Here is a 12,576-nt window from a genome sequence, read left to right as displayed (position 1 = left end):
CTACTGTAATGCACTTCTTACTGGCCTCCCTAATAAGACCGTCAAACATCTGCTTCTCATTGAAAATGCTGCTACTAGAATACTGAGAGAGCACATTACTTTGATTCTTCGATGCCGACACTGGCTCCCAGGTAGATGTAGAATCAATTTAAGGCCATACCTATGGTCTGTAAGTCTTGATTGTACTGAGCTCAAAATATATCAGAGATTTGTTTTCTGGTCAGTTAGTGATGCTCAGAGTTCAGACTAGACACAGTGAAATAGTATTTAGTCATTGTGCTGCTCACTGCTGGAACCAGCTCACCTTGGAACAAGATCTACCAAAAATGTATCCATTTTTAGAAGTAAAATTAAGACATTTTTTCCCCACTGATTTGAATTCATCAGGCTTTTGATTTTTTCCCCCAACTTTGGTCTAAACTACCTGTACTCTTATTAACTTTGCATACTTCATCTTTAGTATGTTTAGAATTTTCTAAATTTTTGTATTTTTTTGTTTTTGTTGTTTTAGCTAATCACTTTTAATTATTATTATCCTAGAAATTCTGCGTGCATGTTATTCAACTTGCCTATGTTGTTTTTGATAAATTAAATTAAACTAATTCAATGTGCATTCTGGAGTATTCTGTAGTTCATCTTTTCTGGTAAAGCACAAATAAAAGCAGGCTTAGTTAGTTTTTTTTTATTTTACTTGTTTATATCTGGTTTTTGGCAGTGGACAATTCCAAGTCATTAGAATAGTAGTTAAAAGAAGGGCATCTACGTGTTATTATTATTTAAATAGAATTGTAATTACTCTGTTTTTCAGTTAATGCTTTATATAGATGTGTTTAAAATAAAATGTAAATAAATATAAGCAGTGTTTCTCTCCATTCCTTCTACAGCTTGTCTTTTTGTGCATTTATACGAGGTCGGATATTTCACGGCCAAGTTTCTCTACGGAGTGAAATAACAGACGTACTCCTGTGCTTCCTGTTTTGTTTTTCTTGTCTGCTCGGTTTGGGTAGATATGGAAGAATTTGCGAGGCGAGGAGACAACCACAGCCTGCCCGTGAAGAAACACGTCGTCTTCAGACACCGGTGGAGCTTCTAAAGCCGCAGAAGAAGCGGGCAGCAGCAGCGACCCTCACTCCGCCTCCGGTGTCCGCGACATGGCTCTCAGCTCGGGCGGCTGGGCTCCTCCAGCCCCGGTCCCTGCCTCGTCCCAACAGGCGACATGCGGCGGGCCTGCGCCGACGGCTTGCTGCAGTACTGTTTTAATGTCAGTCCGTGTTTCGGTGTGCCATTCCGGGATCCGACCCCTGTGCCTCCCCGGAGCAGGCAGCGAGGCTCTGCGGCTTCAGCTCAGCATGGACCCGAGCCGGGCCGGAGAGTTCCGACTGGCGCTGCGAGATACAAGCGGAAACCGCAGTGTGGTGAGATTTCACGCATACACCTGTTTGTTTAGAAGAAATGCTGTAGTTATCAGCTGAGGTATGCTTGTGAGGAACTGCCGTGTCGAATTACATTTATATTTTATAGCAGCTCAGGCCCGTACACGCCATTTTATGGAGCTCTGGGCTAGAGACAGGCAGCTCCGCAGTGACAGATTTGAGGATGAAATCACAATATTATTCAGTACAACAGGAGGCTGCAACACAACACTTTACTGTAGCTGTCATAAGGATCCAGTGTCTCAACTGCATACCAGACAATTTCCATAGTCTTCAGAATTCAACCCCAAACAGTGCAGCTGATATATTTGTATTTAAAAAAAATTTATTTTGCTGTGAGAGTTACCAGGAGTGTAGTTCAGAAGACTTTTAGTTTCACTTTCATTTTCCAGACTTGCCATCCTAACAGCATCCTGTGGAAATACTTCATCGCTGATTACAGTGATAAATAGCTACAGCGAGACTCCCCTGACTGTCTTTTTCTGTTCTGGCAACACTTCAAAGCAAACAAATTATGAGTTTGCAGTGTTGTGTTGTCATGTGTAGCTTAAAAAGCTTTATGATATCTTGAGAGCTTCAGTTAAACACAGCTGGACTTTTATTTGTGGTTCTTTAGGATGCTTCACCTCTATTTAAAAGGCTTCTTCAGTTCTGATTACCTTTGTGGTCCCTATCTGGTTTTGCTTCCAACTTTTCTTTTAGTTTTTTTTTTTTTTTCAACTAGTGTGGAGTCTGATGAACTGACGAAACCTTTTGGGCAAGATGTGAAATGTCTTCAAGAACCAAAAAGAGAAGTCTAGTTTAATTTTTTATGAAGCTCTTAGGATTACCAAGACCTGGATGACTGAGGATCGACACAGACACATTGCTTTGCACTTTGGGATGAACGCTCTTCAAATGATACAGGAGTACGAGAGGATGTCAAGAAAACTCTCAGACTACATGAACCACCTCCGTTTCAGCATGAGATACAGACAACTCAGTCTGGTCTCTAACAGCTTTTGCCTCGGCTAATCTGTCAAATGCTATAGAGCAGAAGAGATGCTGCTGAAGGCACACGACCGCCTACCAAGTAAGAGAATGTAATAGGTCTACTTTGCTATGAATGTGCTTGAAGACGGAAGTGAACCGACCCACCAGGATCTGTTCAACATGCCTACCCTTACAGCTATAGACAAATTTTCTTTTTTTTTTTTTTGAAATGGCAAGTTTAGCACAACACAAGGAAAGCAAAGGCAGGAATTCAGATAATACACTCTGTGATGAGTAGCAGAACATATACACCAGCAAGAGAGAAACAAGAGGACTAGAGGGCACTGCAGAAAAGTGTGTGGAATACCTATCCGATAAGGACCTAACCAAGCCAGAAAAGGCAACTGGAACTGAAGAGGCCTCTTGGTTGAGAGGTGAAACATCTTCATGAACCAAAAAGAGAAGTCCAGTTGTTTTCACTGAACCTCTTGGGAGTAGCACGTCCTGGATGACTGAGAATCCGAACAGAGAAGCTCTAGTTTCTCTCTCTGCATGTTATGGGAAGTCTATATTAGTCCTTTGAACTCTGCGTCTTTTGATTCAATGGAACATTTTAGCCCCTAAATGTGTACCCACGATGCTTACCAGAAAATAGCGGGACTTAGAATGTAAAAACTAAAGCTGAGCCTTAAAAAAGGGGGATTTTGTTGTACTTTTCAGCTGTGGCTTCTTTATGACATTTGTGGTGGTGAATACAGCCTTTCTTTGAGATAAAGAGAGCCGAAGTTAAGTACCGTTGATAAAAATAACTATATGGAGCAGTAGTGAGATTAACAGGAAGTCCTGGCACTCCACTCACCGCTTTGAACACAGAGGTACATTTTCCTAGACGCTCTGAAACCATCCGCTTCTGCTCAGGTTTCATATGGTTTCAACTGTGTTCAGACTTTCCAAAAACAGTTGTTCGCATCACTGACAAGGAAAAAGGTAACCATTTTAGCCTAAAATCACCTGTGTCTGTATTTGTATCAAGAAGCAGAGCCTCAGTGCAGCTGAGAGTAATGAAGTGCCTGTTAACCCGAAGAAGAGCTAGAGTAAGCAAGAAATACGGAGCCTGGCAGGCTTTGTTTGAGGTGATCTAAAACTGTAGCAGTGCAACGGATGAATTCTTTTGATCTATATTTCAAACAGCCCAGCATTACTCTGCTGCCAGAGAACTGTGGCTGTGGACTTTTGTTGCATGTTAAGATGGCATGTAACCAAGCACAGACTGATCCTAAGTAACAAGAAAATCTACATTCTTTGCCCCGCTACTGGGAAGTATTCTTTAAATTTATCATTCACCCAACAACTATATGCGGTAAAGACCTTCACAACCTTGCAGGGGTAACAGTACATTACCTGAACTATTAATTAAACTATGAGTTGACAATATGCCAATCAACTTTTAATTAATTGTTAAGTAGCTGTGTCAGCATTGCACATAGCATAGTGCAGCATAGTTCTGGTTTAGAGATGTTCAGTTGGCACTCTGGTTGGGATGGAATAACTGATTATCACAACTTCAGTCACCTTTAGAACTGTGTTTTTGTGATTTATCACTCTATAAGCTAGTTTTTTGGTCAAACAATAGTGTAAAATTAGAAGATATTACAATTTTTAATGATATAAAACAGAAAAGCAGACATTTTTGCAATTTCTTGAAAACACTCTTCAAACATTCTTTCATGGTAATCCATGGACTGAATCTGGTCATCAGCTCATGTGTCTTACCTTTAGGCTGCCGGTGACCATATGTGAGCATCTTTGTGACAGCAGACTGCTACTTTGAAGGGGGCTGCACCATTGGCTTGGAAAAATACACACTTTCAAGCCACTGATCTGGTGTTAGATAACTGTAACTTGCATTTTTCTTAGTTTTCTGACATTCTGCAGATCAAATATTTAGTTGAGATGAACAGTAGTAGTAGATGCATCTCTAGCTTCTTCTCCGTACTCGATATATATATATATATATATATATATATATATATATATATATATATATAAAGACCTGACCGACCTGACTTTGCACCCTGCCAGCCTCACCACATCCAAACTTAACTCTCAAACGAATCTGTCCTTTGTGCTGTCTTCCTAAATTCTGACATGCTCAGAATCTGCTTTTCATCTCAAGTCAGACAGATTTCCCCCTGACAATTGAGACGCTTCTTGATTTGCATGGTTTTTACTTTGATCCTGGCTTCTTTTTGCTCGTCTGTCTGAGCTGTAAGACTTTTCGTACACAGTCATATCAGAGAACTCATGCACACTCTGTCTGGCAGGAGGCAAATCCCTCTTTGCTGCCTTTGTCTCTGCACAACAGACTTCAATGTTCTAAAGATTCCCCTCATTGCAATAGTGAATGTTGGAAGAGAGATTGTGCTGCCAAATGAAGTCTTTTTCTGTCAGAATGAGGATTTTGCTTCTTTTCAGCCATATTTTAAGGGATTATTTCCTTTTCTTCTGCTGTAATACCCTTGCAAAGTGTATTACACTTTGCATCTTCATTTCACAGTCATTCTTTATCCAAGTTCATGTTAAGTTTAATGGTGAATATAAACTATTAAGTAAAGGTCTTCTGCAGTTTTCTGCCATATGTGTATACACTACCGTTCAAAAGTTTGGGGTCACTCACACAATTTCATGTTTCTCATGAAAACTCATACCTTTAATCATGTGCTAGCATAATTACACAAGGGTTTTCTAATCATGAGTTAGCCTTTCAACACCATTAGCTAACACAATGTAGCATTAGAACACAGGAGTGATGGTTACTGGAAATGTTCCTCTGTACCTCTATGGAGATATTTCATTAAAAATCAGCCGTTTCCAGCGAGAATAGTCATTTACCACAATAACAATGTCTAGACTGTATTTCTTATTAATGTTATTGTCATTGGAAAAAAAGCTTTTCTTTTAAAAATAAGGACATTTCTACGTGACTCCAAACTTTTGAACGGTAGTGTATGCAGATTCCTAAAGCTGCTTTTGTTTGTCCTATTTGTCAACACTTTGAATATAATTCAGCTTTTTCCCCACACAAAAAACACATTCATGTCAACTTATTAACTAGTGATTTGCCAGGAAACTCATCTGCAACATTTTTTTAAATAGTTGTTTTGTCAAACATTAGTTAGTTCCAGCGTTTCAATATGGAAGCTGTGTAAAATATTAATGAAAACATTGAGGCGATGGACAGACAGACAGATATTTTATTAATCTCGAGGGAAATTATCAGTTGAAGCCAAAACTGAACTTTGAGATTTTTAATCAATGGACATAAACGTTGCATGTGTTTGTAAAATAAATGAAAATTGTATTTTTACCCTCAGTTCATTGAAGAATTTGACCTGCGCTCGGTGCAGTATGAAGTCAAATCTTCTCGCTGCCACGAGATGCGTCTTGCTGCTCCGCCCCACGACTGCATCCGCTTCAACTTCCGCTGCGACCGAGAGGCCGAGGAGTGGGCCACCGTGGTCATGTCGTCACTAAGAGAGGCACATAGAGGTCAGTCGGACAACTCTAGTTTTCCTTCATGTTTTTTTTAACCAGCCTGATGGCACAGTTTTCTGTGCTCAAAAGGATGGAACAGACATCAAAAATTACATAAATGACTCAAATAAGTAGTGATTCATGTCACAGTTAAATATGTGTAATAATTTGTTGTGACAGACTTGATTCAAACAACTAATAAACAACATTAGCCCTCAAGAAGCTGCCCCGAAAGCTGAAGAGGAAAACTGACAAATTTCACTGTTTCTGTGTGTTTTCATTCCTGTTAAGCCAAATCTGTGTTCAATGGTTTGACAAACTACACATCATTTGAAGGCACAAAACCTCACAGTTGAAATGTTGCAGACCATCCAAAAATGTCAATACCACATCATCAACAACAACAACAACAACAGCAGCAGCAATATTTCCTTACTTTCAAAAGCAGCCACAGCAAAACCTGTTCTATTGCCTATAGTGGAAGATTCTCGCTTTAACACTATGTGCTGCTCACTGTTTTCACCATATCGGTCAAATAAAAATGCTTCCAAGTCCTTTTTAAAAAAACAAGATAATGAAGAGCAACATCAAACAAGAGTGTCCTCTGGTTGCCTCATTCACTGTTTGATTTGCTCGTCAGTTCAATTCTTTATTGTAGCACTCTCTTTCCCCAGGTTCTCTATCACTTCCTATACTATTGGCCACCCAATAAAGGGGAAAATTGTATTTAAAACTATTTAAACTCAAAAATAGTGTTTAAAAAGACACCATTATTGCTCACAAGCAAAAATAAGAAGAAGAAATTAGAAGCATTGTACCTTAAGCAATGGCCAGCTTTAAAGTATAAAAGCAAGTACTTAATCTGAAGGCAAGAGGTTATAAAGGAGAATTAAAGCTAAACTAAAATCCAGTTTTGAGTATGCTGCTTGGAGGCTGTAGAGTCACCTTTGTGCAGGTACAAGAATCTATCATGTTAGATTCTTGTGTTCTGCAGGCGTTGGACCTTTACCTGCCCAGTGCGGCGAAAACAAACACTGATAACAGTTCTTATTAAAGTGAGGACTTTAATAAGCCACGTGCTTTAAAGCACCTTAGTAACACAATTCCTCATCTCTCCTCTGACAGTCGCAAATATTAACACGTATGAATCAGATGGCAAACAGAACAACACGGCAGCAGCATCGATGGAGCAGTGGAGCTCGGCCTCGCTGCCGCTCACCGGTGAGTGTCTCTGTTTACTGCCAGGCGTCTTCTCTTTCTCTGCTCTGCTCTAAAAATGTCCCCTGATTTGTCATTTGATTGCCACCCCTTTCTTTTTAGAGGAGCTATGCTTGGAGCTCGCCAGGGCCATTGAAGCAGGTGACACTCAAGCTGCCTCACAGCACGCATCCGCACTGGCGCGACAGAAAGCAGTGCTGACGATACAGCTGTCAGAAAAAAACTACGCCGACGGTGAAATTAGGTGAGAATTGAAAGTGTTGGGCTGAAGGTTTTATCAGTGACCGATATGTCCTCCAGGTTACAGTGTGTTTGAGCGTTACGGTGTCGTGTCTGTGTTGCAGTTTATCGGTGGTCGTGGAGGATGTTTCTTCATCCTGTTGCGTTACAGTCAAGGTGTTTCCCTACATGACTGTGGCTGCACTCAAGCAACAGGTCAGAAAACTCCTAATTACTCTTTACATTAGCGTGTAGTCGGCTGTCATTCACTGAGTCACCGCTCTTCTTCTTCAGGTGTTTCTCGAGTATGGTTTCCATCCTCGCGTGCAGCGCTGGGTGATTGGTCAGTGTCTGTGCACCGAGCCCAGGTCGCTGGCGTCCTACGGGGTGCAGAAGGACGGTGATACAGCGTACCTCTACCTGATCTCTGCCAGACAAGCCCGCATCACCCGCCAGCTGTTCCAGCAGGACTTGGAGAGCGCCCTCCTCGCCCCACCTCTACCCCCAGGCAATGGCCCCACCTCCCAAGACTGGAGGGGCTACAGCACCTTGCCCTCGAGGCTTCCTCACACCAACCAGGGTGAGTCAACAAACCCCTCAGATGCAGTTTAGGCAGTATACTATATTGGATTTAGACAAGTAGTTCAAGTGTTTGAGTGCTCATATCTGTACTGGATGAATAGTGTAGGACTCACAGACCTCTTTTACACATAAAAGTTTTTTCCCCCAGCCTGGGTCTGCCTGCTTGAGCTGGTCCATGCCTAACTCTTATGGCATGTGTTTTCACTGCAGCATCACAGCGGGGTATGGCTGCACTGCCAGTTCCTTAACCGTGCTTATGTACTGTATGATTCACTGCTTTTGTAGCTTCTAGCTGACGTTTGCTATTTGGAGTTTAGTTTCACTCCTTTGTGACTATTTGTAAGTTCAGATATCAGCTTTATTTCACTGTTTATTATCGCAGCTTTTATGTTACTGCTGATGTAAACTGAACCTTTCCTCTTTTTTTGCTGCTTCACACCAAAAACTTTGTACTGGGAAATCACAGGGTTGCTGTAATTGCGAAAACATTAGCTGACCTATAATATATTAGTGGTTCAAGCGTAGTACTTTCCGTGTGGTGCAGTGGAAAAACACTTGGAATGAGCAAGCATGGAACAGCTGATTGTGGATCTGGAAAAAAAGCTTAACGGTTGTTCTGAACGATACAGCAGGACAGCAACACTAAACATCCAGCTAAAGCAGTATTAGATCAGGTGTTTGAATTGAGCACCCGACTCCAGTAGAACATCATCACATGTCAGCTTTGAAATGACTTCATTTAGGTTTATGTTTGCCGCTCATTTCAGACGGCATTAGCCTTCCCTTCTGTTATCTGTGTGGTGCTGTTTTCTTCGCTGCCGGAAACAAAAACAGTCACTTGTGGGCAACAACTTTCCATGCTGAAAACTGAAAGTTTTGCAGAGGATTTGGATCATGCAGTAAAGGCAGCCCTGCTAGTTAGTGTCAGTAAATGACCCCCTCTAATAGCAGTGCTCATCTCCTGCATACAAATGTTCCACTCTTCATTATTCTGAGGGAACACCAAAGCCACATCCTTCACAGAGCTCCACCCACAGCGACTGTGATTGGTTTAGAGAAATACAAATAAGCCCAAGTGTTTTTTTCCCCCCCTATAGCAGATTGATAGTGTGGTACAGCCAGACCATTATGTACTACAGAATGGGCTGACAAAGCAGGTCTAGGTTTATGTTAACTTCATTAAATTACCTTCTGGCCTTTTAGGTGGGTGGGGGGTGGGGGTGGGGGGCTATGTATAGAAAAAGCTACAACCCCTGCAGTGTAGGAATTGTCAGACACTGTCTACACTGTGTTGCAGCAAAACCTAGTGTAAGAGTTTCACCCCTACAGCATGAATTTCCTGAATATTGTTTTGACGGTTTGGAAATGTAAGGAGAATATTCAAATCACTTTTTTTTTAAAGATTTAAGATTTGCATAGGATTGCATGCTAATCTATGGTTTGTATTCATTGATTGTAAAAGGTACAGGTGGAGGAAGTGACAGACCAAGTGACATTAAAGATGTTCTCGACATTGACAAGCTGCAGCTGAATGATCATACCAACAAAGCCAGTAAAACACAGGTATGTGGACAATCAGTGTCTTTTATCATGATACTTACGCTACCAGTCAAAAGTTTAGACACACCTTCTCATTCAGTACTTTTTATTTCTTTGTATTATTTGCTACATTGTAGAATAATACTGAGGATTAACACATTTTTGTTTACAACATAATTCCACCTGTATTATTTTATAGATTTGATGTGTTCACTATTAATGTATAAAATAATTAAATAAAAGCCATTGAATGAGGAGGTGTGTCCAAACTTTTGACTGGTCATGTAACTATAAGAAATAGTTTAGTCCTGAGGATTATTCAGCGGTTGTTTACTTAAAATCAAAGTTATCTGAGTCTAGTTTAGTGGTATGGTAAAATGTAGTTGAGCCCTATTAGGCTTATGGACATATGAGTTTTGACCTGTAATTGGCGCTATATAAATAAAATTGAATTGAACTGCAGTCCATATTTACACTAGTTAACCCGTTGCACTTCAGTGTCCCGCCCGTGGTACACTTTGAGATCTGCATAAGCAATTTGCTAAATGTCTGAAACTGCAAACGCGATTATACAAACACTATACGCCGATGGAAAGCTTAGACTCTCATGAATCCGCCGGTATAAACCTCTTTCAGATGTGATTACCACAGCGAGTAATACAGCCATGGCCATAAGTTTGGACACAAGTACCATGACGCTTGTGAATCTTAGAAAATACCACAAAATTGTCACTTACAATATAAATACCAGTCATAGCCATCAACCAAAATGAAATACAGATATTTCCAGTGCATACATTTGATGTTTGACAGCAAATGGTATATGAAGAACTTTCGTCAGTCAATGACAAAATTTGTGCAACAATTTGCAGTTAATATTCCAATGTCAATATTTGCTGTCAAACATCAAATTTATGCACTGGAAATATCTGTATTTCATTTTGGTTGATGGCTATGACTGGTAAGTGACAATTTTGTGATATTTTCTAAGATTCACAAGCGTCATGGTACTTGTGTCCAAACTTATGGCCATGGCTGTATAAACACATTTGTCCGACAAACAACAAATATTCATCCATCCGTTCTCTATACACGGCTTCAACGTACACAGCGCGACTCACATTTCCGGGTTCATTATTACACACAGATGAAAATATTCCACAAAAAACGGCCATAATCCAACCTTTTACATCCAGACGAAACAAGCCAGTCACATATTTTGTCCAAAACATGTCTTGAAGTCGGTATATACTCCACGAATCGGTCGTTTTCGAGGAAATGCACCTCTCGATGTATTTCTCATCATATTTTTATTTACAAATAGAATATTAGCGATTTTTTTGTACTGAAAATGGCTGGAATTGACTGCAGCTTAAAGGGTTAAACCAAAGCATGTCAGATGTTAGAAGCTATTGTCTCATAGTATTGGGAGTTTGTATATACGATACGCCACCTTATCACTGGAGTTGGTGCGTGGCTACAACTTAACAGGATATGCATGTGTGGGTATGTGTGTGGTTAACCTGCACGGAGACATAGTTACCTGTGTTCTTGTCTGAATTGAGAATCTAAAACTGTATACTTCCATTCTCTCAGCAGACAGAGTGGGCTTGTCCCTCATGCACTTTTATCAACAAGCCATCTCGTCCAGGCTGCGAGATCTGCGCCACAGCCAGACCCGACACGCAGAGCTGTATCCAGCAGGTACTACACGATATCTAGCAATCGATACATTTGTGTGCCTTTTTTGAAAATTTCCCCTTCACTGACGGTTGCGTCTGTTTCTTCCAAAGGAGAAAGGAAGGAGAGAGGATCGGGGAGATTCTGGTTTAAGCAGCAGCTGACTGCCCCTTACCGCTGTCTGGTTTTCATGTCCCACTCACTTCCACACACACATAAACACACAGAGGGATAAGGCTAATCCTGCCACATACATGTCGACTAAATACTCATATAAAGACTGTCAAGTGCACTGAGAGTCCTCTGACGGCCGGCTGCTGCAGACTGGGGTGTTTGAGGCACTGTAGCATGACACAGAGCTGCACTGGTCGAGGCTCAGATGATGAACTGCTGACAGAGAGCTTATGGGCCTACCATGACATACATCTGCATCTGGCCAGACTTCTTTGCTATTTATTTTACTGGGTATGTGTGTGGTGTGGCGCAAACAACACAGACGGCCTAATATTTATTTTAGGAGGAGAGTGGATCATTTCTTTCCATTTGATTGCAGCTGAAGATGAAGGGAATGTCATACTCTCAGTGTCTGCCAACTGTGAAGTGCGAGGAAAGGTGAAGCCTTGTGCAATAACCTGTTCTGTTTGTAAGTGTGGCATCTGTTGGCGCCAAAGTAAAGTGTGTAAGAAAAAAAAAATCATGGCCGAGACGAGAAGGAATGTCTCGTTTACAGGGTTGTCAAGTGCTTTTATTTTTTTATAACATTGTATTGAGTGTATTATTTTTACCAAGATGCATTGAGTACTTGATGTACATTTTAAGTAACTGATCTGATTTTACTCGGTTCCCTCTCAGCTGTGACAGCAACGGAATGACCTGTTTTCAGTACATAATACTGTTAAAACTTGCATTAGCTGAATAAATAAAAATGGAATTGAACAAATCCTGAATGTCTGATTGATGGAGGAAATTATTCTACAGCAGACTTACAGTGCACTGATTAATTAGTCATTTCTATCCATGCGAGAAAATGGATATGGGGATGTCAGTATTCCTTCTGAGTTTGGACTGAAATGTCAACAGCTTTCGGATGGATTGCTGTGAAATTCGGCAGACACTCGTGGATGTCTAGAGGATGGATCTAAATGATTTGGTGATCCAGACTTTGGCTGTAGTGCCATGTTTTTAGGGATGAATTGGATGATGTCATTTTCACCAAGAGTAACACTTTGGTTTATAACTGAATTCTTTAACCCCTTGACGCTTGAATTTATTTACAATTAAATAACAAGAAACCAGTGCTTGCAAAAGGTTCCGAGGTATGTATTGAATATACACAAACCTGCATTTGGGGAATGGATATGCTATCTCGGCTGCAGTCTGAAGTGGTATGTTGCAAATT

The 12,576-nt window shown here is 40.8% G+C and overlaps 1 protein-coding gene across 4 annotated transcripts; it reads left to right on the top strand.

The window, feature by feature from the left end:
- Window positions 1-934: 934 nt before the first annotated feature.
- On the top strand, window positions 935-12,117 carry LOC110960055 (ranBP-type and C3HC4-type zinc finger-containing protein 1). 4 transcript variants are annotated; one of them, XM_051953554.1, is made up of 9 exons: window positions 935-1,415; window positions 5,780-5,954; window positions 7,065-7,160; window positions 7,260-7,401; window positions 7,502-7,592; window positions 7,671-7,956; window positions 9,427-9,521; window positions 11,097-11,201; window positions 11,291-12,117. In XM_051953554.1, exons 1-9 carry the CDS (start codon window positions 1,152-1,154, stop codon window positions 11,339-11,341), a joined length of 1,305 nt encoding a protein of 434 aa, XP_051809514.1. In that variant the 5' UTR covers window positions 935-1,151; the 3' UTR covers window positions 11,342-12,117. The 4 variants fall into 4 exon arrangements, with proteins under 4 accessions (XP_051809514.1, XP_022062815.1, XP_022062814.1 ...); XM_022207123.2 differs by having other exon boundaries at window positions 936-1,415; window positions 11,094-11,201; XM_022207122.2 differs by having other exon boundaries at window positions 936-1,415; window positions 9,421-9,521.
- Window positions 12,118-12,576: the final 459 nt, after the last annotated feature.

Source organism: Acanthochromis polyacanthus, chromosome 9, assembly GCF_021347895.1.
Source record: "Acanthochromis polyacanthus isolate Apoly-LR-REF ecotype Palm Island chromosome 9, KAUST_Apoly_ChrSc, whole genome shotgun sequence".
NCBI classification, from domain to species: Eukaryota; Metazoa; Chordata; class Actinopteri; family Pomacentridae; genus Acanthochromis; species Acanthochromis polyacanthus.
Note: the sequence above shows the minus strand (reverse complement) of the source record. Positions and strands in the feature narration are given on the sequence as shown.

Bases quoted from the DNA above. Each gene is read 5' to 3' on its own strand.
- LOC110960055 (XM_022207121.2), top strand. From the start codon at position 1,152: ATGGCTCTCAGCTCGGGCGGCTGGGCTCCTCCAGCCCCGGTCCCTGCC. The intron at 1,416-5,779 runs GTGAGATTTCAC...TTTTACCCTCAG, and splicing joins CAAGCGGAAACCGCAGTGTG to TTCATTGAAGAATTTGACCT. The intron at 7,402-7,501 runs GTGAGAATTGAA...TCTGTGTTGCAG, and splicing joins TACGCCGACGGTGAAATTAG to TTTATCGGTGGTCGTGGAGG.